Below are 26,232 nucleotides of genomic sequence, written 5' to 3' on the forward strand. Positions count from 1 at the left end.
TTGTCGCGCGGACATGACGTCATCGGCGGAGGGATAGATAGCTGCGAGAGAGCAGTGAGGGCAGAGGACTACCAGCACTATCCGCTGCGGACAGAAAGTGGAGGGCGAAAACTCTCGGAACGACAGCTTGCCGTGTGCCAATGTGCAAAAATATACAGTTTCGGTAGAGGCCAAGGGATCGAGAATCAGCCGCAGAAGATTCGAGCTTCGGTCATCGGGAAGAGGAGTGTATAAAGATGTCGTCTCCAAGTCCGGGCAAAAGACGAATGGACACCGACGTGGTGAAACTGTATCCTTTAAAATATAAACAACGCAATTACTGTAACGCTGTAGCCGTCAAATACCTCCGACGTTCACGAAAACGGCCTTAAAACGCGTCTCCTGCTGCTTTAAAACCGTTCCGGGCGGCCGTCTGCTCTGAAAAACAGTTGTCAAAGCCAGTGTAATGGTTTATTGGATGGTGATCAGCTTTTGACGACAAAAGTGTTTTGATGGTTGTCAGTGCGGCCAGCAACAAAGCCAATATTCACAAACGTTCATTTCTCGAATAACACAACTCAGCCTAGAAATCTGGGGTGGTTTTCTCGACGGTATTTGTTCGTTGTCAGCGTCCAAAGGCAGAAATGTTGAGGATTATTTATAGCAGATATGTTGCTCTGTGTCCTTTGAGTGTTTTGTCATCGCTTTTCCCTTCAAATCCACACCAGCGCTTGACATCCACAGGATATAAACGCATATATGCGTAGATACCGATCGGATGTCGACATTTAAGCGATGTCTGACCAGACTAGACGTGCTTTTTTAACGAAATAGTGGCTGTTGCTGTGCATTTGGCCTGCTAGCGAGCTAGCACAACCTCACAAGCCAGTTATTTATTTATTTGTTGATTGTTTTTGTTGCTGTTTTGTAACCACAAGAGACGATTGTTAGCCTTTTGGCTGTATTTTAACGCGGATTTCATTGCGTTGCACCGAAACCCCCCTCGCGTACAGATGGTTAATTTTTAAATCGAGACGTTTTAAAACGCTCTTTAAATAACAACAAATCACAAATGACATAAACTTAACGCTCGCCGTCGTGCCGTATCGCTGTCCCGAGTGTCTTTTTCTTTTGCACAGAGGATCCATTTTGTTTTTTTTCTGGCTTTTGTTAGGGCCGAATGTTCTCGTTTGGGGCTTAAACCTTTTGACAGGAAATTTAGCCTGTTTTCTGATTTTAAAGCAAGAACGTGGCAAGTTGTCTTGTCGCTACAGCTACAGGGTGCGGATGTTAAGTCCTATGCGGTCTACAAGAATGCGTTTAGTTTACGTGACACGATAGGCAAACGCTAAAAGTTTTGCGGAGTTGTTTTTCGTCCGCTTTCGCTCGAGAGCGTCGTGGCCGTGATGCGCGCAACGTGCCCTTTTATCCCTGGCGTGGTTTGGCTGGGCTGTCATTGTGTTTCGATGGGGTTTTAGTCTGCCTAGGCATCCAGAACGCGCGGTTCCGCCGGCCTTTTAAACGTTTGGGCGATCGTTTAACGAAGCGCGGAGATGTCGAGCTGTTTTAAACAAAAGAAAGCGCTTTGGAGCTCGAGAAAGTTGCCTTGCTTCTCAGCGGACTCGCGCGACTCGGAGCTGCTTAGCGCTTGTCTTATGCGTGCTTGTGGCGCCTGTGTATGGAAAACTGAATTATGAAACGCTCTTTGGGGTATTTGCAAAGTCCTGAAAGGCTCTGGGAACGTCTCCTTATGTTTTTGTCTCGAGCAGTAGGAACTAGCCTTATGATTGGCCGCTCTGTTACTACCCGGAAACTGCAAGTAGGTGGGATTAAACAGTGAGTTGAGTGACAGTGTTTCCTAGTTAAAGCTGAAGTGTTTTTTTTTTTTTTTTCAATGTTAAAAATACTCTCTTCTTGTATGATATTAATTGACACTTATTATTAGTTTGTCATTAATTTCTCTAGAAGTGTGAACAGTGTAGGTCTGGGGGTGCTCTTTGTATGGGTGACCAGCGATCAATGGAGTGCAACAGTCGAGTTAAATTAAATGTTATTTGCATTTAAGTTTTGGCATTTGTGCCTTTTATTTAGTAGGTGAGATGGGAGAGGGATTGGGAAAGGTCCGCAAGCCGGCACTCAACTTGGGATGTCCCAACACAAGTTTGTTAATGGTGTTGTTGAAGCCGTAAATTTGCGTTATTTTAACATTATTTATGAAATTATGGTGTTCGTCAGGAGAATACCTGGTGGAAGACCTACATTACTAATCATTCTCCACCAATCGAAGCTGATCGAGATGAAAGAACCACCCACTCCCACAAAGCACTGTGAATGACATAAATGCAAAAGTCTCAAATTGATGACACTTTTCGATGCGCATAATTTATAATAAACATGAAATATGTTATTCATAGAAACAACATTTAAGTTGCGTAATAATTCACGGTTATTTTTTTCACTTGCAGCGCTTCTTGGGATTGTAGTTCTTTCCCTCATTAAAGCCGATAAAGTACACAGTCTTGTGCTTTTGTCTTTTTGCCCAATTTTAAATAGGCTTCGAATCATATAATGCTGAGATTCACCTTGTAGATTTTCAAAAATGTTATTTTTACAATACAATACTTCTGCAAACAAGGCAATGTTATTCCCCTATGAGCTTGGGGATGGAGTAATCGGTTTATAAACCCTTAGTACACAAGGAAACCTGTTTGGTTTCGCTATTGGTGCAGACAATACACACTTCTGGAGCCGAGGGTAGAGGTTAAAGGTGGAGGGCTTTAACTAAAAACAGCTGATGGCTGTTTTTTTTGTTGTTTTTTACAGCCCTTCAAACAGGTGGCGAGTGTGACCTAAAAGTTTCCTCTTAAAGTATTTAAAGGAAGTTCGGAGGTGGAACACACACACACACAGATAATTACAGTAATGGTGTCATTTAGCTTCCTGTAGTATTTTGGTCAACTGGATCCCACAAACCTTTCACGAGATGAACAGGGCCATTATAAATGTCCAGGCCGCCCGGACTACCTGTTGGCTGACTATTTAATGGCAAGCGAGACGAGCCTAATTGCTCGAAACAGCTGGGTTTGGTGATGTTTGTCACATTTAAATTAGCTTAATCATGTGTGAATTTATTCACGGGAACTAGGACAGCTATGCAACAATATGGTGGGTGGACTGTCGCATTTCTGTCACCGCAAAACACATGCAAAGAAGCCCACCCTCCCCCAGAATACACACTGACAGCCATGAGAAAACACTACTTAAATACCCAGTTCCCTTCGGGGGGGAAACCGACAGACATGTGACAACTGGGAGCAGGTTTCCGAAGTGCCTCCTGTTGCTCGGGTACGAGTGTTTGCAATCGGGATGTGGAGCTTTCCACGCGCAAGTCGTTTTCTGCGTTTGCAGAAGGATAACGCACACCTCACGAAGGGCAAGCAGCAGAGTTGCTGTTACGATCGGTGATTTGCTGCAGGCACCAGAGAGCTGCGGATCTGGAGCACGCTCAACTGGGAATTCACAAAATGAATGTCAGAATGACCTCACCGCGCAGAGCTGCCTTAAGCGCTTCCTAAGCTCGAGAGAGGCAGCGACGATGACCCGTCTTTGACATCACCAGATACTTCTGAAACGTGTTCGAACAGGTCAAAGCTGGCTGTTGGCTTCGTACGGGGCAGCATGCAATAGCATAATGTCAATATGTTGTGTAACATCTGTTGCACTTCTCATTTAGCCCATCGCCTTCTCACATGTAGGTCTTTTGAATTTATTAATCTGGAACTCAGAGACCTCTTGATTTAATCAGCGTGGACTGAGCTCTAGTGGTTCTTATCTCTTTTTTTTTTTTTTACTTTGCCAAACCACGTCTTGATCTAATTAGCCAGAGCGACTGTAACCAAAGTGCTCTAGTTAGCAAGGTCAGTTTACCCATTGAGTGTAATGATTTGTCATTATGAAATCTGTGTCATTACTAAGATTTCACTGGACACCTCAGAGTTTAGCTGAACTTATTGCTATTGTTGTTTTGATCTGCATAGATTTCCTTGTGCTTGAAATTTGGCCTAGCTTTAAAAAAAAAAAAAAGTAATTTAACGAGCTTGGTTATCATGTAAAATATGACTTTCATTTGCTAAATGACTAAACGTAAAAATGTTAAATTGACATAAATCCATTTAAGACTAAGGTTTACGTGTGCAGTTGTGGTCCATTATATACATTTTACAGTGTATTTTCAACCATTTGAGGGATTAAGTATGTTTCATGCCACTTATGTTAATCAAATAGCAAACAGAAATGAGATGATCACTCACGGCTCTTGACTGAATAACTTGTTAAGCTTTAAAAACAAGCACTATATTTAATTCATGCAGTGAAGGCTATGAAGAGTTTTATTTTTGCATTTGATTATTCCTTTTTAGACTTAAACCGCACTATTAAACAGCCTTACTGTAGCAAAAAAGGTTTGATTTGTGTCTTTCTTACATTAAATTTGTTGCATCTTGGTTCTTATTTTTAATAATTTATGTATATACATGACGGATGAATCCAAGCTACAATTGCGTTACCTTTCGGTTCGGCGTGGACTGATTTCAGTCCGACTAAAGCTAAAATATTTTAAGATGAATTATTTACTCAAACTGAAATTGACATTTTAAAAACACCCTCTTTTATAAATGGGAGAGCAAATAAGGAACCTCCCAGCAAACACCCTAGCCATGTTCTTATAAGCCATTCAGAACGCATTAGCAACCACATGATGCTTTGCAGGGACAAGCAACTTTTCTTTAAAAAATGTATTTTTAAATTAGGTTTTAGCGTTTGTCACTGTCTGTGTAACACACTGAATCTGAACTAGCCACAATAAACATCTCTTATATTCAGTTAGTCTCAACAGTGGTTAGAGTTTGTGTAGTGTCATGCCGAGTAGGCCTTCCCAAAGTACAATCCCAATAGCTCAAACGTCTACTTTACGTGGCTTATTAAGTATCGAAATTGTTTTGTTATGCCATGTCATGCAGCGTTTCATTGTGCCAAGAAAAAAAAAATGTACTGGAAGCTGCATTTGTACATAGTATCACGTTAAGTTCAGCATTCAGGAGGCATACCCGTTTTGATTTGGTGACTTGTGCCAGGTTCAAGCATCGACTACTTGCACAACTGGTTGATCTGTAATCAGGGGACTTTTGTGCTGGATTATTGTAAACTTACTTCCACTGCGAGCCATAGTTTGGCAAATAAAAGCATTTAGGGCCTGTTTAATAGTCTGCGTAATGGCCACCGGCATCGCTGCCAGATCCTACATGTTCTTTGAATATGCAAACACATCAAATATCTAGGTGTTCCTATTGTGTTGTCCTTCTTTAATCTTGACTACTAAGAAACAAGCGGAGGATTATAAATTGAAAGCTAGTCTCCTTCAGGAATGCTTTGCGTTTCTATGCACTTGTTTGACTGCCAGGTCTTTAGACGAGCAAACAAAGGCCACATAAGAGTTTTTTTACCCCTGGAAAAACACAGAGGTTGACTGTTGGTTACAAAGACGATTACGCAATCCCACCTTCTCTGAGATGCCCAGGCGTCGCTGTTTGTAAACAGGATTTGTTAATGGAAGCGAGCTCAGAGGTACGAGGCTGTTGGTTGTTAAACTGCTGTGTTTCAGTCATGTTGTCGGCCTGGAGGTTTGTCATAACACTTCAGCACCATGTATGTGGCGGCGAGGGGGAGGGGGATTCTTAGTGTACCAGCATCCATTGTTCGGCTCCGCTACATTGAGGAAAGATGCAGGGAGCAGCGAAAGTTTTCCGGGGCCCTTGCCAGCATGGAAAACCAGGGACATTAGAAATGCCCCCTGTGTTTGGTGGAGTGTATCGGATCCCTGTGGTGCTGAGACAGAGGCCCCGGTGTGTAAGACCAGTCGAGGGGTTTATCTGGTGCGATCGGCCTCTTTGTGCACACGCTGACATCCGGTCTGCCACAGCCTGGTTTCACATGCCCGTGGAGTCTTATGACTGCGCCGCTGCTGTATTAGTACCTGTCTGACGGCTCGATATTCCTCATCATTCGCATCTATTTTTGCTGTTGGAATGTGTGTTGAATCTAAATGGCTCTGAAAGGTTGACGCTTGGTGTCAGGTTTACCAAGGATTGATATCCTGCAGCTCAACTGGTAGAGCATGGAGCTAGCAATGTCAGCATCTAAAGCTTTTATTCCCAGGGACTGGGGAATTATTAAGGTAATTTTGGTAAAACCGTAAACACAAATTTGCCAATGCAAATAAATTTGTTTTATTTGCCATCTTATATATGGCTTTAGTGTAATAAGTTTTTGTCATTCATATATATAATTAGACACACACATATATATATGCATGCGTGTATTTACATATACATAAATATGCACAGTATATGATGTTTTTAAATATATATTTAGTATATATTATTACTGTAGTTGTTTTTGTGTAGTATTTATATATTAATATATATTTTTAAATTATATTACTTTAATTTGATTTATTTATTGATTTTCTTAAAATTTATTCATTTGTCTTTTCGTGGAGCTTTGCAGTTGCATTATCCATCCATTTTGACTGTATGGAAAACAGCAGCCTGACCGTTCTGCATTTTTCACGTTTTTTTGACTAGTGTGAGGCTGAGTAGCTAAATTAAGACATAATTTTCATTTTTGTAAAAATGTCTCTTGTTTCAGTTTCCATGCCAAATGCGACTCATTTCTGTAGCGAGCTCAAATGATCTAAAAATAATCTAAATGTAGATGAGTTTGTTGACTGTGAAGGATTGTTTCTGTTACAGTGGGTTTGACGGACAGGGAGGACAAGCGGTCGGGTCGTGGATGCGTCTGCCCCTTGACGGTGGGAGATTTGAGGCCCTCTGTAATCCCACAATAACACTGCAGTTTCCTGCACGCATGGCCAACCTCGGGCTGAAAACAGATGGACTGAAGTTCCTCTCTTTGTCTGATGATGTTTGGGGCTGCGCCGCGTGTGCGCTTTTTTTCCCTTTTGAGAATAGAAGGGTTGTGTTTTACAGCGGTCCAAAACACACAACGATTATCTGTTTTTAGATCGAATCTAAAAGCTGCAGATAAACAGATGTAATCGCTACTGTGAAACTAGATAATCAGATTAGCTTTGATGTATATGAATATCTTTGTGACCTATATTAGACTGTCTTGCTCTACTAATGTATAATGTATGTCAAGCTTAGGTGCCCTTGTTTGACAGAGAAGTTTGACCATATTGCATTTGTATGAGTCGTGGCGTAATCAGCTGAGTGCACAGGCGCTTTATCATGCCGCTGCAGGATGTTTCAGGTGATATGGTTGCTTGAGCCATGGTGTGTTGCATGCTGATGAACCCTGCCCTTTTCAACCCACAGAAAGCAGTTTGGTGTGGCCAGAAAAAGAAAAAAAAAATATATAGAAATTATGTCAGCAAATCTTGTCATTAAGAAAAAAAGCATTATTGCTGCTTGATTGTTATATTAGTAATTGTTATAAGAGTGTGTGTGTGTGTGTGTGTGTGTGTATATATATATATATATATATATATATATATATATATATATATATATATATATATATATATATATTTCTTTTTTTTTTTTTTTTTTTTATTTACTTATTGGATGCAATTAAAGCAGTAAAATATTTTTTGGTTTGCATCATACTATATTTAGTATATACATACTATAATTCTTTTTCATTTTTTTATTTACATTTCTATATTTATATTCTTATTTCTATTATATATAAATATATTTAAGACTTTTTCATAAATGCATGCATGTTTTTGTATTTTTAATATATATATATATATATATATATATATATATATATATATATATATCTCAGTACACACATGTAAACAAAAAAAATATTTTGAATGTGATTGACTTATTGATATATAAATATGTGTGTGTGTGTGTGTAAATTTTGAATATATAGCTATAATGTTGCAATAAAGTTTAGTTGTTAAAGTATTTGCTGCAATAAATAAAATGCTTTAGGAAATACTACTAAATGCAATGCAGGTCAGTGTGCCGAGGGATAAAATAAACTCATTTTAGGCAGCATCAGATAAGACTAACATCAATGAAAGCTCATTGTGGCACTCTGTTTTGTTGCTGTTTGTCTATGGAAATAAGAGCAGGGTCCTCTTGGCCACAGCATGTGATTGAGATCCTGGCAAGAGGCGGTTTTTGGCTGGTTTGTGTGTTCTCAGGAGCTGGCCCTGAGAGAGCAGGAAAGAGATCAAGATCTCTCACAGGAGATTCTGTAACTCATAATAGCAGCGTAGCCTTGTGAAGCCTCAACTGTAAACTTTATGGCCTCATTTATTAGTCATTAGCATGAAACGCATGTTTAGCGAAAAGTTTAGAAACTCTGTTGATTTGGCATGAACGTTTTAGCCCTGAAAGTCCAAGTCGTGTTTAATTTTGTGGTCTTTGTGGAAATGCAGTTGAATTGTACGTTGTGTGCCAACAAACATTCCCGGGTCATACACACGGCAATGCACAGGTTGAAGTTTTACACACAAGGGTTTTTCAATTTGGATTTTGCTGCCTTTGAACTGCGGGCTGAGACAGGCATTGATATGTAAAGTGTGCCGAGGCCTTTCTTTTCCTGTCTCTCTTTTTCTCCATCAGTATTCACAGTCTATGTTCAGGCCTCTGGGATCAGAGTTTTCATCCTAACAGAGCGCTTCAGATTGCAGCATTCCACTCGGAATAAGAAACTTGTGATGTCGGAAGGGAGGTTAGCTGCTTTGGTACGAAGTAAAATCAAAACGGATTTGGATCCTGCGCTGCAGTAGATCAGAAAGCTTCACCTTGGCGTTTTCCAGCTGCTCAACCTCGATGGCGTGCCGTATGTTTCTTTAGGATTGTGCGTATGTTTTGTGAACTGTTGGGTTGTTAGAAGGAGACCAGGATTTGTGTGGTCGCTGTGAAAATGGCTTTGAGGAAAAAGTAACGCTGATTCCAAGCACCAATCGTTTCCCCTGCAGTGAACAATAAAGTGCACCTCGCGTAATTCAGAACAGTAATGAACTCGGCTGCTGGTGTTAGATTAAAAGCGAAGGTTTGTCAGGCCCCATGGCATTAGTTCCTGCAAAAGACTACTGCTACAGACATGCACATCTGAAACCATTTTTACTGCAGAAAACGTGAGTCGTGTCGGGTTCTGTGATGTCATTTCCTGTCTTTAAGGTTACAGCAGAGAGAATCATGTGCAAGACAGAGTTATGTATTGTTTATATATGATTACAGAGTTTATAATAATATTGAATTGCCATTTTTTTTTATTTTACGCTTTCAGTGTTTGTTTGAAATTACGTTTCAGTCGTTTTAAAAGTAATGTTTTGTTTTTACGTATGTTGTTAGTGTGAGAAAACACAATCTGCGTATAGAGTTTTTTACTTCAGTATTGCCAGCAGAAACAATTATGTTCAGTTGTTTTTTTGTTTTTTTTTTGAGCTCCAGGTCTTGACCCTGTGTAAAATGACACACATGTATGTCACTGCCCAGAGCGCTGTTGTACAGCAGCTCCACTTATTTAGAGGGCATGGCACGCCGGTTTTAAGGTCAGCGTCCATTTGGCTAGATAGGCCAGAGATCAGCTGGACTCGGAGACCAGCACCGATTATCAAGACTACCGCTGTGGTTTAACTTAATAAGGTAAAAAAAAACCAAAATGCTGATTTTATGAAAGGGACAGTGTCATTAAAGGAAAAAAAAAACACAAACAGACAATTAATACTGCCTGTTTGTACTTGTTGGATCATTTTAAAAGAATTTATTATGTTATGCCAAGATGGAATCGTATATAAATGTCAAAAATATTATTGTTTTAATGATAGAGTGATTTATAATTTGCTATCTTAACAATAAATTAGCCTAAATTATATATTACATAGATATTAAATAGGGTGATTATGGTTAACGAAAACCATTAAAAAACTGTTAAATGAAATGTATAAATAAATAATAAATAAATCTTGTTTACAAGTAAACATTTCAAATTTGTTTAGTTTAACTTGATGTACTAAAATCAATACCAAAACTATATTGTTTATAAAAATAATTTATAAAATTTATTGTTAAACTAAAATTTTAATTTATACCAGCCTTCAGCCGTATGTCTCACTGATTCGTCTATACTTTGGTCACTGTTCTGTTGTTGATGTTTTTTTTGGTTAGGGGTAGTTTCAATTTAAAACTCAATATATGACTTCACAATGACCCATCCATCCATTCATTCTCTAAACCACTTGTCCTCTGTAGTTCATAATGCCACTGATAATGTAAATAAGTCTCAGTAGTATTAAAATCCTCCTGTGGTTTCCTGGGTTGCTACGTTATTAGTCAACTCTCTCTATAAGAGATGATGTAGAAGAGGTTGCTTATCTTACAGATAAACGGTTTTAGGCCCCAGGTTGTGCTTTACTGAAACTGAATGGTAGATCTCTCATACACACACACAAACACACACACACACACACACACACGTATAGAAGCAGGCAGCTGCTGCTCGCTTTCAAATCAACAAATGCACACTATGGGACATGCTGGCACAGAGCATAATGTTTGTGATGTGCATGTTGGCAGGGAATACGCAAGTGTGTCATAATGTTTATTAAACAGTTCTTAGTGTAGATGGCTACATATGACTATGCCTTTTATGAGACGTAACGCAAACAGACATATCTAGAGTTGATCTGAAAAGTGCACGCATCTACAAGAGACTCACATAGCCTATATAGGTGTGCTGTGCTATTTTATATATATATATATATATATATATATATATATATATATATATATATATATATATATATATAATATAGCTTTTAAGATAATTTCACATTGTTTTTCATTAAATATGAACAGTGATATAAAGTGTGTGTATTTATATTTATAGTGTATAAGAAAATGGGCACAACAGGAAAGATTTCTTTATATTGTTGTCACATTTCAGATGCTTAATTCTACAAACAAGACCGTTCTAAAGTGTGTGTGGTTTTCCTTTTTTAGAATGTTGTTAAACTCCATTTAAATAAAGTTTCAACTAATCTTAAGGAAAAAAAAACACTTACATGACACTTGACTGTTACTATTATCACTATATATATATATAGATATAGATATAATATCACTTTGCTAAATTGCTATTAAACCTTGCGTACTAATTTGCAAGGAAAGACTTTTTTTTTTTTTTTTATTACACAGTCTTTAAGAAACATAATGGCCAAGGAGCCATTAATGCGTAAAATCATTGCTATATTCAAAACGTTACTTCATTTCTTTATCACCAGCCAAATCACAGCCAAATTATGAATTTTTGATATATTGCCCAGCCTTAGTCTGAGTGCAGCAGATGTCCAGAAGAGATGAAGACGGTCTCGGAGCTGTGCGTGTGCCTGCTGATCAAATGAGGGCTAGCTAATTAGGGAATTAAGTAGAGCCCTAATGGAGAGAGTTAGGACAAGGGAAGGGAGACTTCAGCGTGTTTTGCTGTTGCGCAGGAATGGTCACTGTAATAATGCACACTTTTCACTAATTCACCCAATCTCTTTCTGAGATCTAACCAAGTGCGAGAAAAATCCTTCAACTTTCGTGCATGTGACTCCAGAGGTAAGCCGCACACAGCATAACTTTAGTCTTCAGAGCAGACTTACACAGCGTGTCTTTGAGCCAGGCAGCTGGGGAAGGGTGTGAGGTTACACTAGGATAGGAAGTTGTTTTAGGGGTACTAGCATTGGCCATAGATGGCTTCCTGTTCGGTTTGACATCTGCATTTCTAACCCCATTTCACCTGATTGAAATCGTGACCTATATTCGCTAGATGGTTGAATGGAATCTTAAACCTCAAGATGCGTCTTGTCTATTTCTCCATCAGTGAACCCGTGTACTTCCTCTTAGCATCGTGCAGACTGAAAAACTGCCACACTTCCTGTCTTTCATCTGCCCAACTTGAGCGAAATGGTGTGGTTGTGACTGCATGGCAGCACGAGAGGAAAAAAAACCGGTGTCACCTCTTTTTACAAAAAGTCACTCTTCTGTTAGACTGCAGCAGTTCTGGAATGAATAAAATAAAATAAAAAAATCAGTTTTAAAGTGATTTTATTTTTCTTTAGCATCAGTATAAGTGAACTGTTTGTGGGTAGTGCTTCTGGGAACTCGCCTTTGCCTTTCTGCCAAATTTTTCAGGTGAAATTTAGACATTTTAATAGTAATCCATATTAGTGCTGGTCGCAGATGAATGTTATTATGTTTGTGTATACATAAATGCACACACGTGCGTGTTATATTTATAAATGATCTTTATTATAATTTTAACATTCACCGAATATAATATAGAGGAGGAGACTAGCTTATTACTGTTAGCTAATATTATTTAGCTAGCTAGCTATTATTTAGCTAGCTGGCTGTATGCAGAAGTTTCCTGATTAGAAAATACACTGAAAAATTGTTGATTTTGGGCTTGTTACTTTATATTTAAAGTGCACATGGAGAATCCCAGCTGTTAGGTTTTGCTCACAGTTATACCTTTTAATATGAGGTTGAAATAAAAATAGCGAGCGCATTTAGCTTGCGTGTGAGTGTCTGTTTTTTAGATGCTGTTTTTTTTCAGTTAACCAACATTAGCAGACTTCACACTGTTAGTGGACCGCGGTGCCTGAATGGATTACAAAATAGAAACTCTTCGCACACAAAGTCCACAGCCTTTAGCATGAACATAAATATTTTAGACCACAAAGCCTTTGTGCAGACGCTCTTACACGAGCTGGACCGGCCCGCCATTAGAATAGTGATGTATTGTCTTTAATCGTCTGTAAATAATGTGGGGCTAACAAGCAGGCAGTGTTTTCCACCCTGTTGGCAGTGGGCAAATATTTTGCCTGCACCCCAAGGCCAGCCCTTAGCATTAGGTGTCAGAAAACAAGATTCCCTCCTCTCTGTGTTTGTCTGTAATGATGAATGAATGCGTCTCAGGAAAGAACATGCTGCTACGCCGCCGTGCCTTGGCAGCTGATGTCTGCCCGCTGTTTTCATCCTTGGCCATCCAGAATGAACAGGAGGGATTTGCTCCCGCGGGGAGGGGGCAAACCTGGCTATTTTGTTTGTGTCTTTTTTTGCAAGAGGTAGATTTAATTGTAATTGTAGCCTGTGAATCATGCTGTGACTCAGCGCCGCATCTGTCAATTTTTAACCGCTTTTAAATAACCGAGAACGCGCTCCACAGTCTGCATACCTATATTTCAGCTTTGTTTTGGTTTTAGTTAAAATGTTCGTTCTCGGGGATCACACAAAATGGACGAGGAAAAAAATTGTAGGACTACTGGGAAAAGCTGAGGAAAAACATTTAATATAATATACATTTACTAGAACTAGGCCTACGTTTAATTAATTTATTTATTTTAGTAATATTTTTTTTTTTTGATACACTTATTAAGCACTTATGTTAAAGTTAGTTAATTAAGTGCATAATTTTATGATCGGTTACTATTCTATATATAAAAATAGATTAATAGAAAAATAGTCATGTTAATTAACATCTACTTATTTTATGGTTAGGTTGAACATTTGAGATTGGTTTAGGGTTAGTTTCATGTAATTACGTATAATTTAGTGCTGTTATTATAATAAGCACTTTTAATGTGTAAAATAGTTTTACTATAGTTAAATAAAATCCATTGAGACGTGATACATTTCCAGACTGGTTCATTAAAGTTATATAAATAATGCAAATTGAACTTTTGTTTTGGTTATTTTTTTCATTTATTTTAAGTTGGCAGAGCGACCAACATAGTTTTCACTGCGCGAGAAGTGTTTATTTAAGCTTAATTTCAATGGCTTTCTTTCCACACTGGGTTAGTCGCTGATTTGTCTGTCCAGTATGTTATTTTCTCACAACAGACTTCTAAAAGAAGTTGAACCCCCTGTGGTTTTCTTCCGCATGGGGTGACCATTTACACAAATTGTCTTTGTCCTTTGGGTTTAAAAAAAAAAAAAAAAACAAAAAGCAGAAGGCAGCTTCTATAAGATCATATACCTGCGTGCTTGTCCGGACCTGTTTGTTCACACAGGTTTATAAACGCTCATAGTCATCTGTGCATAAGACGGCATTGTGCAACCAACCGCAACAGCTGGTAGGAATCCATGTCCAAGCGTGTGTTGTTTGGGTGCTAATACGAGTGTTGCTCGCTCTTGATCCATAAACGTATCTGATGTTTTTGAGAGCGGTGATTGATCAGTCTCTTTAGTATGATTAGATTATACATGTGCGCAAAGGAACACTGGCCCAAGGGTCTCCTGTAGATTATGGCTTAATCCATACAAATCCATTGAAGGGGGAAGGGAGCGTTGAGATGGGTGAAAACAGGTGGGTGTCAAGACAGCGTCTTGTGAGAAGAGAACGCATTTGGGTTGCTTTGTCAGCAGCCGGATTTCAGCCGTGGGCTGCAGTTAAACCCTTGTTCATGAGAATTTCGCTAAAGGTTATGTGCGCTGAACAATATCAGACGCCGTCAAAGCATTTTTTTGGCCCGTATGTTTGGGGAAGGGATGCATCACTGCTGTGATGGAAAAGCACAGTGTGGTTTCGCTTTGTAAGAACTTCAGAAGTAGACCCAGAAATTAAACTTCAGAGATTTATTTTCGTCGCTTACTTATTTTTGGTTTGCCATTTAATTTTAGTTTGTGGTAGTGATTTTGCTGTTTTTTTTAATGTGTATTTATGTTATATATTTATGTTAGTGCTGTCACATGATTAATTGCATCAAATACAAGTTTTTGTTTACATAATGTGTGTGTGTGTGTGTGTGTGTTAATAATATTTATTAGTTATATAGAAATACACATGCATGTTTATATATTTCAGAAACATTATGTTTTTATATTAAATGTATGTAAAATAAATTATATTAATATAAATCTATACATATAAAATATATACTGTTTGGGTTTTTATATACATGATAAACACAGTACACACAAACAATGCAAATAAACTTCTTTTCTTTTGGATGCAATTAATTGCAGTCAATCATTGGAAGTTAAGCAATAATTTATATTTAGATTTTAATTATTTAATTTATATTAGTAATTTTGCAATATGCACTAGTTTTTTTTATAGTAATACTTTTGAAAAACAAGTGTATTTATCTAATATTAGTTTTAATTTTATGTCAGAGTTTTTTAAAAAGCTACAAAGTTTTTAATAGATTTCATTTTCATTAATGACTTCAGTGGATTGCAAAAGGAGATGTTTTGAAGAATGTTAACACCGCTTTTTTCAAAAAGAATAAAAGTGAACAGGGAGGACTGGTGCTGTCTAGCTTCAAAAAATGTTGAAATTTGTCATAAATGATGACTCATTGTCTCTTTCTGACTCAAAGCTGCTTCAAAAGACTTGTATTAGAATTTCTAATCCTATAGACTGCATTGTTCATCCTTCCGCTTTGAGTCAAATTTACCAACCTGTTTTGTTATATGGAAAAAGGCACTTTAAACAATCTACTAAATATTTCCTTTTGTGTTCCGCACTGGAAAAAAACAATTATTGGGGTGACTTGAGGATGAAAAGATAATGACCGAACCGTTTCTTTAATGCGTATAAGATTTCTGGACAGTTAATAATAATCTATTTTAAATCTGTGTCACCGATGCCTCAGAGGAGAAACACGTGCCTAGACGAAGAATTGAAAGAAAATTGAATTATCAAATCAATAGAGGTTTTAATACAGTGCTGATAAATGACTCTCAAAAGATGGTGGAGTAGAATATAACCTGTATTTTTAGTATAAATCCGTCTCTTCCTGTGTAGTCTTCAGGATGAAGGAAAACAGCAGGCATGCCTTAAAGGCATAAGGAACAGAGAAAAACCCCTGCAGCCTCCAGGCTTCTGCTTTTTTGAGTGTGTGTGTCTGTACATGCATGAGCAATTGCTTTTGTGTCTATCCAAAAGAGGCTTAATATACAGGCGAAAAGTAGTCCCACGTGTCATTGGGCACAGCCAGACAGCTCAGTGTGGTGCTTCTCCGCTGGAGTTCTCATGATCACAAAAATGGGCACAGATTCTTTAACAGGTCTGCTGAAGCTCCACACACACTCTCCTTTTTTTTTTTTTTTAAATCTCACGAGTCTAGTCGAGAGCAACCTGTATAGGCTGCCCAACAGCAACATTCCTACCTCAATGGAATCTGATCTCATGTGTTAAAAAAAAAGGTGTGTGAAATTTGTGTTTTATTATACATGAGTCACCAGTCCAGTCTTCAGGGTCACGTTTGTATCCTGGATAAGCAGCTAATGATGGTTCTGCGTTTGTTCAGATTTGGATTAGTGAACGTGAAAGCACGAACGCATTGTGCCGAAACGCACTCTTGCTGGGTGCTTCCACTATTCTCTCAGCCTCTGCAGATGCTTCACAGCCTAAAATAAACCCTTGATGTTTAACACCTTGGTGACCACAGCCTCTTAGAGCTACAACTGACGAAGAAGCCAGCTGGTGTCTTGAAAAAGAAAACACTATCCCTCTCTCTGTCGCACTCAACCTCTGTCAGTCTGGCTCGCTTGAATCACTGTGGTGGACTAGCGGGAATAAGAAAATAAAGGAGTGGATTATCAATTTAGTAAATAAAAAGAAATAATTTTACTAATAAATACAATACATACATGCATTATGTGTAATATATTTATATATATAATTACACATACACCCACACGCACATGTTTTTTTTTTTTTTTGGTTCAATTTTGTTAAATGATTCCTCAACCTGCCAAAATCTGACATTGTGGAGCCAATGAATTGTACATCAAAAAAAATGCACAATTCATTGGCTCCACAATGTCAGATTTTAGTGATAAATCTCTGTGTAATTACAGTGATTCAGTTGATGTAACTTGAGACTCTGGCGTCAAAAAGCCACAATGAAGGATAATCTGACACGGAGCGGCCTCCACACCTCTCCCGGGAGCCCTTCAGTCTCTCTCAAGCAGATGTTTAAAGGCGACCGCTTGAAATTGACAGCTCTGTTTCCGAGTAGAGCCCAGAATCATCAGTTGATACAGGCGCCCCAGAGACGAGCGCTCGACTGGTTAACTCTCACACGAGTCGCAGGACACATCGCCGTTTCGACGGACCGTAAACATGTTTGCCTTCATGAGCCAGTCTGGGCAGCGTGAGTGTACGGTTTGAGTCACAGTGCAGCCTACACAACAGCTGACGCATGACACACACACACACACACACACACGCGATAGCATCGGTAACTCATTCAATTAAAACCATAGCGAAGTCAGCTTGAGAATTGCGTTTTGGATGCGTGTTGCGTTCAAGCCGAGATGGCAGACTGCATGTGAGTCTTTGAGAGCGTCGGCTCTCCGTTATGGTCTCGGTGTGGCGGTGAGCTTGTATTGTCTTGCTCAGCGAGGGTCTGACTTCTGCTCTCTGCGCCAGCAATATGAGAAGTGACGGCCTGACAACCATAGCTAATGACGGTAGTGTCGTATTGAGTTGCCCTGATGCCCTGTGTGCATCAGTCGGAGAGCTGCGGGTCAGACCCACGGATTGTGTTTTTGCCATCCGATCTCCTGAGCTGAACCTCTTGATAATTATTGATGGTCAAAGAATAAAGGCCAAGGGAGAATCTCGGCTTGGGAGATTGATCTGTTGGTGTAAATCTGCTCTCTTTGCGGGTTGAAAGGTCATTTTGGTGCACATTTTGATTTGAATGGGCGCATCTTACTTGATCTTACTAGAGCTTTTTCCTCTAAAGTATTTTCCGTAAACGAATTGTGAATTTTATTGCTTGTCTTTTGCTTTTGTAAATTGATCACGGTCGCTATCAAAGCTCTTGAATTTGCCTTAACAGCCTTTCTTAGCATCGAGAGTAAACATGAAGTCACAATCCTGAGTGGACTCAATGAATTTGTAGTGAAGTTTTATGGACCACAAGGAAGTAAGTGTTTTTTTTATACTTTTTTACACACCTCATGAAAGCATTACGCATCTCACTTGACCTCCCTCACCTAATTCTCATTACTGCATTGCAAAAAGTACATTTTATGGTATGAAAAATGTATCATACTATAAAAGTGTACTTATAATAGAATAATTTGAACTGGGGGAATTCCTTAATGCATAACAGGAAAAAAAAATGTTTCTTATTATGATTACAGTTTTTAATAAGGGTAATTGTCATAATTGTAATGCAAAAATAAGAATGTCAAAAGAAAAATACTAATTTTCGTTTTCATTTGTTTTTCTTCATACTACAGTTTTGACGGTTGTATTTAATTATAATAAAAAATCACGTCACTTTTATTTGTTACAAAAAATCAAAGGCAGCTACTATCCTAATTGATTTAGATTTTGTTGTTGTTGTTATTATTATTATTATTATTAACACAGTACTACTTTTTAAAGGTGGTGAAATGAGATTATTATTATTATTATTATTATTATTATTATTATTATCAACCACACGTACTACTTTCTAAAGGTGGTGAAATCCGAGCCGGACTTGTCATGACATGTTTCGTGACATTGACAGCGTCTCATTAGACTTCTTCACCTAGCTATCACATGAAGCAATCATGACACTTTTGCATATTTAAACGTGCACCACTCCTGGTTTGGGACATAACCTCGTTGTTAACAGCTCGCGACCCATTTTTAATTATCATATCTTCTGCTTTTTATGGATAATAATCCTTCATCTCTCCGCTTCGAGAGGTAGGAGCGGGTCTTATCTGCGGCTGGGCTTTACCTTTTCGCAGTTTGAGCGACTGACCACAGGGGTCAGATTGCAAAGGGCTATTCTTGGAGCGAGCACACGTTGCACCATACCCCGTATCACACGAGGCCAGCAGCGCGGCTTCCCTTCCACATGTGTACACACCCACACGCGTGTCGCTCCACATATAATTCATAATCATCTAATTAAGTGTTACGGTTCCTCCCACACGCTGTCACTCTACGCTTAGTCATGTTTAGTTTGAATTATACGATTATCGCTCGTCTTCTCAAAGTCTCCGTTTCATGCTAGAGCAGACGTGAATTGTTTCTTGAATTGTGTCTCTTTCTGTTTTCTCCATCAGCACCATATGAAGGGGGTGTATGGAAGGTGCGAGTAGATCTTCCAGACAAATACCCCTTCAAATCTCCCTCTATAGGTACAGTATTACTATGCATGTGTCCAGAAGTGCCCGCTGAGTGTTAGCTGTGCTAAAAATCACACACACGTCGGTGTGGTTGTGAATTGATGGGCAGAGTACATTCAGACGGTCACACTTGAGGTGTGAAATGTGAAAAAAGCACACGACTTTGCTGTGATGTAAAGATTTAATTTTAATGGTCTGTAAAGATGGCGTGATTAGAGAAAGGTTAGCAATAGCCTGTTGTGCAATCCAAGGCTGCCGTTAGTGTCTAAAACCATTAAGATGTTTGACTTTTTTTTTTTTTTAAACAATTAAGCACAAACCCTTCTATTTTCATTAATGCATTGTAAAGAAAAAAAAGTTATGAATTCATTAAGCGATGCTACTGAATGTTTTATTTATATCTTTAATCTCACTCCATTTTTTTTCTTCTATCTCTCTACAGGATTTATGAATAAGATTTTTCATCCGAACATCGATGAAGCGTAAGTGTCTTTGGTCTGAATTAGATTTTTATTTTTTTTTTTTTATTGCCTTTCAATGTGCTCTGAGGACAATGTTAGACTTTTTAATGATGTATTTTACGTAATTAAAAAAAACTTTTATAGATTTCTTATAGACTTCTGCGGAGCATGAAGATGTTTTGAAGTATGTTCATGCTGCTCTTGCTCTTTCCCATGCGTTTCAAACATGTGGTCTTTCAGACTTTGATCAAAAAGTTTTCAAACTATTTATGCACCGTCTTTCAAAGCCATACATTAGTTTTGTGAATATTGTTATTTCTTAATCCACCTCTACAGGTGTACAACAAAATGTTATTTAAAAAGTTTGCATATCTGGAAAATGTAACCGATAATACTATCCTGCAAAAGTGGAAGTATAATAATGTGATGGCGTGTCATAGGAGTAAAACAATACATGATGTTAATTTTGGTCATATTTCCTGCCGTGACAAGACTGTTATTCTTTGTCCAGGTCAGGGACCGTGTGTTTAGATGTGATCAACCAGACATGGACCGCTCTTTATGGTACGTATATATGCGAGCGTGGTCGTTGTGCATGTTTTAGCTTTCATTAACATTGAGAATGAACTCTCATGACTTACACTGATGCTGCCTGAGAAGTAGAATAAAGTCTCCAGCCCTTTAGACAGGATCGTGGTGCACTGTAATCCTCTTACCCTCTCTGAATGAGCTAATACCTGCAAGGTCAGAAAACAGCATCAGCTCCCCTAAACAACAACACTTAAGTGGCCTCATCCTGCCAGTTATCATTCACAACACCATCTGTTTTTATGTTTATAACGATACAATAATTGCAATTTTCCTATATGGTGACATGGTCTTTTATTCAGTGCTGTCTATGTTGTGTGTTTGAATGTGTTGTGTTGTATATAAATGTATTGGTTTAACCAAATACTTTTTGCACTGAACCATCACCCTGTTCCCACCCCCCCTAACTAGATCCAAATGATTTAATTTTATTTTAGATTTTATTGTATAAAAGTGACCGGCTGACTCTTCATCCTCGTGTTTGGTTTAGATGTACTCAGCTGCTTTACGCCATTGACCAGGTTGTGTTTGTGTAATAGAGTGACAGCTAGAACATACAGTGCAGCCTTCGAGAGAAAAAGAGAAAGAGAGATCTATGTCCACAGCCCCCACACCGAAAGGGAGATTAGGCCATAATCATGTCACTCAACACAAATCCTCCATTTTGTGCTGCACGTAGGGCTCATAAGACTTTTGCTCTGCTCCTGTATTAAAGGCTGCTTCCTCTCTTTGTCTCCCCTCACAGATCTCACCAATATCTTCGAGTCGTTTTTGCCACAGTTGCTGGCCTACCCGAACCCCATCGACCCTCTGAACGGAGACGCCGCAGCCATGTACCTACACCGGCCAGAGGACTACAAACAGAAAATCAAAGGTGATTTAAAGAGTTGCAATCATTTAACATCCATCTTGACATCCTGGTTTACACCACGTTTCACGTCAGTTTTACATGTCTTAACCCGATAAAAGTGCTCTTAACCCGATAAAAGTTTTAGAAAAAAAAATATATAAATTTTAATGTCTTTACATTGCTTAGAATATAATATACTCAGGAAAAAAATAATGTAAAGACACGAATGAACATGCATATTCAAAGCATTGATTTTTTGTTTTGCCAAAGTTTGTGTAAAGATATTTTCTATAACAGATTTATTCGATGCACCATTTTTCCCATTTACCATTGGCATGTAATGCGTGTAGAATGGTCATAAATGAGTTTTCTCATTATATACAGTATATCTATATAAGAAATTAACTTGCGTATTAATGTGTTTCTGCGGCAACATATGAAAAAAGAAGTGTAATAATGTGAGTAGTAATTGACAAGAGTTTCATAATAATATATAATGACTCTCGAAATGCATAATAAACATGCTTTTAGTCCCGGTGTCCTCATATGAGGGCATGCCCTCAATGTGCTGTGAGCCCTGAAAGAGTGTGTTTGGAATAGCAGCGTACTAGAAGCCTTTCGCAGTGTGTGTGCTGTGCAGCGTATGCAAATGTTCTGTTCACATAAATGTTATTTGCTGAAAGGTGCTCTACTTGACCTCGGCCTGAAAAGCATAAAGTAAAAGTTCTATCAGTCACAACTTTTTAAATTCTGTTTCTGCCAGAAGTTAAGACACTTAATATTAACAACAGCCAAATAACAGTGTTTACCAGCATGTATTTTTATAGTATATCTAAGCAACAAGCTGGATATTTCAGTGGTTTTTGTTAGTTTCATGACCCTTTCTTGTCTTATGACTCATTCTAACTGATTGGACAGTTGTTAATTTTTCCTAATGTTAACATTACATTTTTATATTATTAAATTTTAAGTGTGACCGTAAAGATGTTCATAAAGGTTTAACACTGATCGTAACGCATGTTTCGTTGAGCACCAAACTAGCGTATGATTTCTGAAGAATCGTGTCACGCTGAAGACATTTGTCTACGTCTAACATATTCTCCCCATCCGTCTCTTTCTATGCCCATTTCTATTCAGAATACATCCAGAAATATGCAACAGAGGAGGCTCTGAAGGAGCAGGAGGAAGGAGCGGGCGACTCCTCTTCAGAAAGCTCCATGTCCGACTTTTCAGAGGACGAAGCTCAGGACATGGAGTTGTAGTTAAGGGTGACAGTTTCTCCCCTTTACAACAGAGACTATATTATTTCCTAACCATGCGAAGCAGACTATAAAAGATTCATATTTAAACAAGGTGATTTTTTTTTTTTTTTTTTTTTTTTTTTATCGTTATTATTACTAAACCAGGATTTTTATGGATATCTAGCATTGATGATGAATACGGCACCCTCTCTAGATGTTCTATCTCTACTTCTTGGTGGGGGTTATTTTTTTTTTCCTCTCTTTCACTCTCTCACTCGCTCTCTCCATCACCCGACAAAAGAAAAGCTTGTAGTTTTCCCCCTCGACTCCACGTTGGTAGCTGCGTAGCTGGAATGCATGCCATCGCCTCCCCAGTCCACCTTTCCCGACGCAGACTGCCCGGACAGAGGCTGTATTTAAACGGGGGTGCCCTTTTTTTTTGTCCCCTTGTGAAGTTACTAACGTACTGAGAGTTGTGTCCGTGATGCTCTGATACATGAATCCCCTCGGCTTAGATCTTTTGCCAGGACGGTCCCCGGGTGGAGTTGTTGCAGTTGGATCGGACACGTTTTGCCCCGTTACTTCCATCCACCTTCCCAACGCAAGTCATTATCGTCGCTTCCCTGGTTGTCCCCCTTATTTTACTCTTGATTTGTTTGTTTTCTCTTTAAACAGCTGTTTTAAGATTAAAAACGCTCAACGGAGGAACTCGTCTTTTTATTCGGGGGAAGTTTCCACGCTGTACGTTAAAGCAATCGCCAGGATTTTCGCCGAACGAGCCCATGATACAGCGCCAGCGGAAAATCTCGATACGACTCCCTTTAAGTTCCTCGAGCGTCTTTTTAAAGAGGATGTAGATGTAGAGGCTAGCACACCGAAGCTCAACTTTTCCACTAGCTCGATGTCTCTGGCTTTCGTTCCCTCGTTGTGGAAGCGCCGCAGCACCAAACACGACTCTACGCTTCCACGGTGACCTTCAAAAAAAAAAAAAGCGACCAGGAAGTGACTGTCCTGCTTTATGGAGCACAAATCGTTTATTTTGTACCAACAATGTATGCACAGAGTGTTTGTCTTTTTTTTCCTCTTTCTGTCTCGCACCCTCTCCCTATTTACGAGCATCTTTTTTTGTACATTTGGAAGTGGTCGTGTAGGACTTGTTGGTCTAGCCTAGAAGAAACCTTAAAGAGAAAAGAGACAAAAAAATACGATTTTTACTAACATTTGTAGAGTTCATCATCTTTTCCTATTGCTTGTGCATAACTATGATAGCTGTCGTTTGACCTCATGTAGATCTAGTTTTACTGGGTGGTGAAATCAAAATTAGATGTTCATATGGATTTAGGTTTTGTAACCTGCTTGTCCGAATACAGATATTATCCGAAGGATCCCATTTGCTAAGATCTGCCTCGGAACGACTTTAAGAGTAAGAGGGAGAGTGTTGGCCTTGACGGTGTGGAAACGGGCAGAGAACCTCTGTATAAAAAGCTTTGAATTTCAACATCTGCAGATATCATCAGTGGCATGTTGGTACCATGAAGAACCAGATTTAGTTTGTGTGTGTGTGTGTGTGTGTGTGTGTGTGTGTGTGTTTTTGCAGTATTCTCACAAATCTCGCATTCTGAATGCACTTGCAGATCCATTCATCGTCCAACATGTAAATGAAACGGGGTTGAAGTGTAGAGAAAAACGGACGTCGACCCCAACGAAATGGCATAAGGGGAGGTGTTTCAGTCCAGCTCGTGTGATTTGATCCGGAGCTGCTTGGGGTTTTTTTGTTTTTGTTTCGGTTTTTTCCCCCCCAGTGGAGTGGCTTTTTTACACTCTCAGCTTTTTCTTTTCTCATTTAATCGATGTTTTTTTTACGGGCTAAACATTTGATGTTGTTACAGCCCGAGTCGAGAATTGGCCACATTGTGCAATGGAAAAAGAGTCTCAGTTTTGAGTCTAAATCTGTTCATGTTTTTGAGGAAAAAGAAGAGAAACACCACTGATATGCAGTATTGTATAAAGTTGTTATCTTACAAGAAGAGAGACTGCATACTTTTAGAGGCGGCTTTGTTTCACATCTTTCAGACATGCTTCTCTGCTGCGGTTTGGTTGTTATGGTAAACATTTTGCCATGCCCAGCAACACACGTCCCCAACAAACTCCGCTTCTCTATTTCATTTCTGCTTCATTTTTTTTTTTTTTTTTTTTTGATACCAGGACTTCAATATGAGAGACAAAATATGGACATTTAGTTTGAACTATATATTTTTCCTTTTTGTTTTTAACTCCTGTCAGAGTAAAATGACTAAAGAGTCTGAGAATCTCAAATAAACATGTATAAGTGTGCTTCCATTATAATTAGAAATTCAACTTTTACTATTTTGTTTTGGTGAGAATTCATTTACTAATTTTTGGATTCCTGTTTTTTCCCCCCATGTCAATAACAGAGATGCCCATCTGGAGCAGGTAATACATGCTAAAAATGTGTTTGGGATTGAAGGGAGTTATTATAATTACTATTATTATTATTATTATTATTATTAAATTTTATTTTATTTTAGTGGGTGGGGTGAAATAAATTATTACAGTGTGTCCTTTGTGTTTTGCACCCATAAGCCCCCAGTGCTTACACACGCGCACATCCAGGGGACAGCAGTTATTAATGTTGTGGTCTCCAGCTGTTTGTTTGCCTGAGAGCCAGAGAGAGGAAGAAGAGACCTGTCTTCCGGCTGCTGCCGTGGCCTCAGAGGCTCCGCCTGCTGGCCCTCTCAGCCAATGGCATCGCGTCTCTCGAATCTGTGTTGAACTCTCCAGTGCACTTTGCATGCGTCCGGTGTAGAGTCCAGTCTAGTTCAGTCCTGGCTGTCCACTCCTTTAGTCCCTTATACCTGTGCTTCAAGAGGGTGCTCAGACATGGGGCTTATGTGGGCACACAGCATGGATTTTTTTTTAATAGTATCTGTATCTAGTACCTAGTGTGTGATACGCTGATTTAAAAAAAATACAATTTATTTTACTACTTTTTTTTTTTTTTTTTTTTTTTTTTTTTTTTTAATCCCAGGTATTATGGTAACTTGCCCCTTTTCTTTCCTTATCCATTAATCTTACACTCTATTTTTGCCATTTCTTTTTTTTTTTCTTTTTTCTTTTTTTCTTTTGCATTGTGAAGTGGGCATGCCTGTCACAAAGGACAAATGCTCTTTATCTATAGGATTATAATCTCTTAAATAGCTGTGTACAGTAAACTGTAATAACTTCTTTTTTAATAAAATATTAAATATGTGTACAAACCGCTTTGGATCTTTGTTTTCTGTGAAACAATTGTTCTTATTTAGGCACTAAAGTGTTCTGAATAGCAAGTAAATGTTTCTTTTATTTTTTTTAATTAAGATACAGAATTTTTTTTTTTTTTTTATTCAGAGATGACGAAAAGATATTAATCTGGAGTGTATGATCTTATAATATTTACTGGTCTTGTATATGTCTTACAAATAACAAATGATTGAAGTAATATTATAGCTGGCCCTTAAAGGGATAGTTCACCATAAAATTCTTCAATTAAACGCAAAAGATCTTTTGAAGGTCATTGGCTACCATTTAACTGTGTGGTTAACAACATAACAGAAAAAGGAAATTCAGGTTTGTGAGTAAAAATAAGCTACTGGAAAAACAACATTGAAATAAATACATTTCTGGGTGAACTGTAGCTTTAAAGTTAACAAAGGCACAAAAAAAACCCATCATATTACATATCAATTACAAAGTTAGAAAAATACAGCCCACTTTAATTGAATTCTATATCATACTATACCTGGTATAATGTTAAAAACATTAAAAAAAAAAAAAAAAAAGTCTCACAATTAAATAATATTTTAATGTATATTACAAATATCCAAAACTGTTATGAGTGGGTAAATAGCACGGCCTCAAGGGCTGCCTGCTCA

At 38.4% G+C, this 26,232-nt stretch overlaps 1 protein-coding gene across 5 annotated transcripts; it reads left to right on the forward strand.

Annotated features, from left to right (window-relative positions):
* Positions 1-25,578, forward strand: ube2h (ubiquitin-conjugating enzyme E2H (UBC8 homolog, yeast)). 5 transcript variants are annotated; one of them, XR_006250664.1, is made up of 9 exons: positions 9-289; positions 17,880-17,956; positions 19,098-19,172; positions 19,603-19,642; positions 20,133-20,185; positions 20,955-21,083; positions 22,197-22,412; positions 24,736-24,754; positions 24,905-25,578. XR_006250664.1 is itself a non-coding variant. In XM_043237151.1 (7 exons), exons 1-7 carry the CDS (start codon positions 237-239, stop codon positions 22,319-22,321), a joined length of 552 nt encoding a protein of 183 aa, XP_043093086.1. In that variant the 5' UTR covers positions 9-236; the 3' UTR covers positions 22,322-25,578. The 5 variants fall into 5 exon arrangements, 2 of the variants coding, with proteins under 2 accessions (XP_043093087.1, XP_043093086.1); XR_006250663.1 differs by having other exon boundaries at positions 22,197-24,754; XR_006250662.1 differs by having other exon boundaries at positions 24,736-25,578.
* Positions 25,579-26,232: the final 654 nt, after the last annotated feature.

This window comes from Puntigrus tetrazona, chromosome 4 (assembly GCF_018831695.1).
Source record: "Puntigrus tetrazona isolate hp1 chromosome 4, ASM1883169v1, whole genome shotgun sequence".
Taxonomy (NCBI): Eukaryota; Metazoa; Chordata; class Actinopteri; order Cypriniformes; family Cyprinidae; genus Puntigrus; species Puntigrus tetrazona.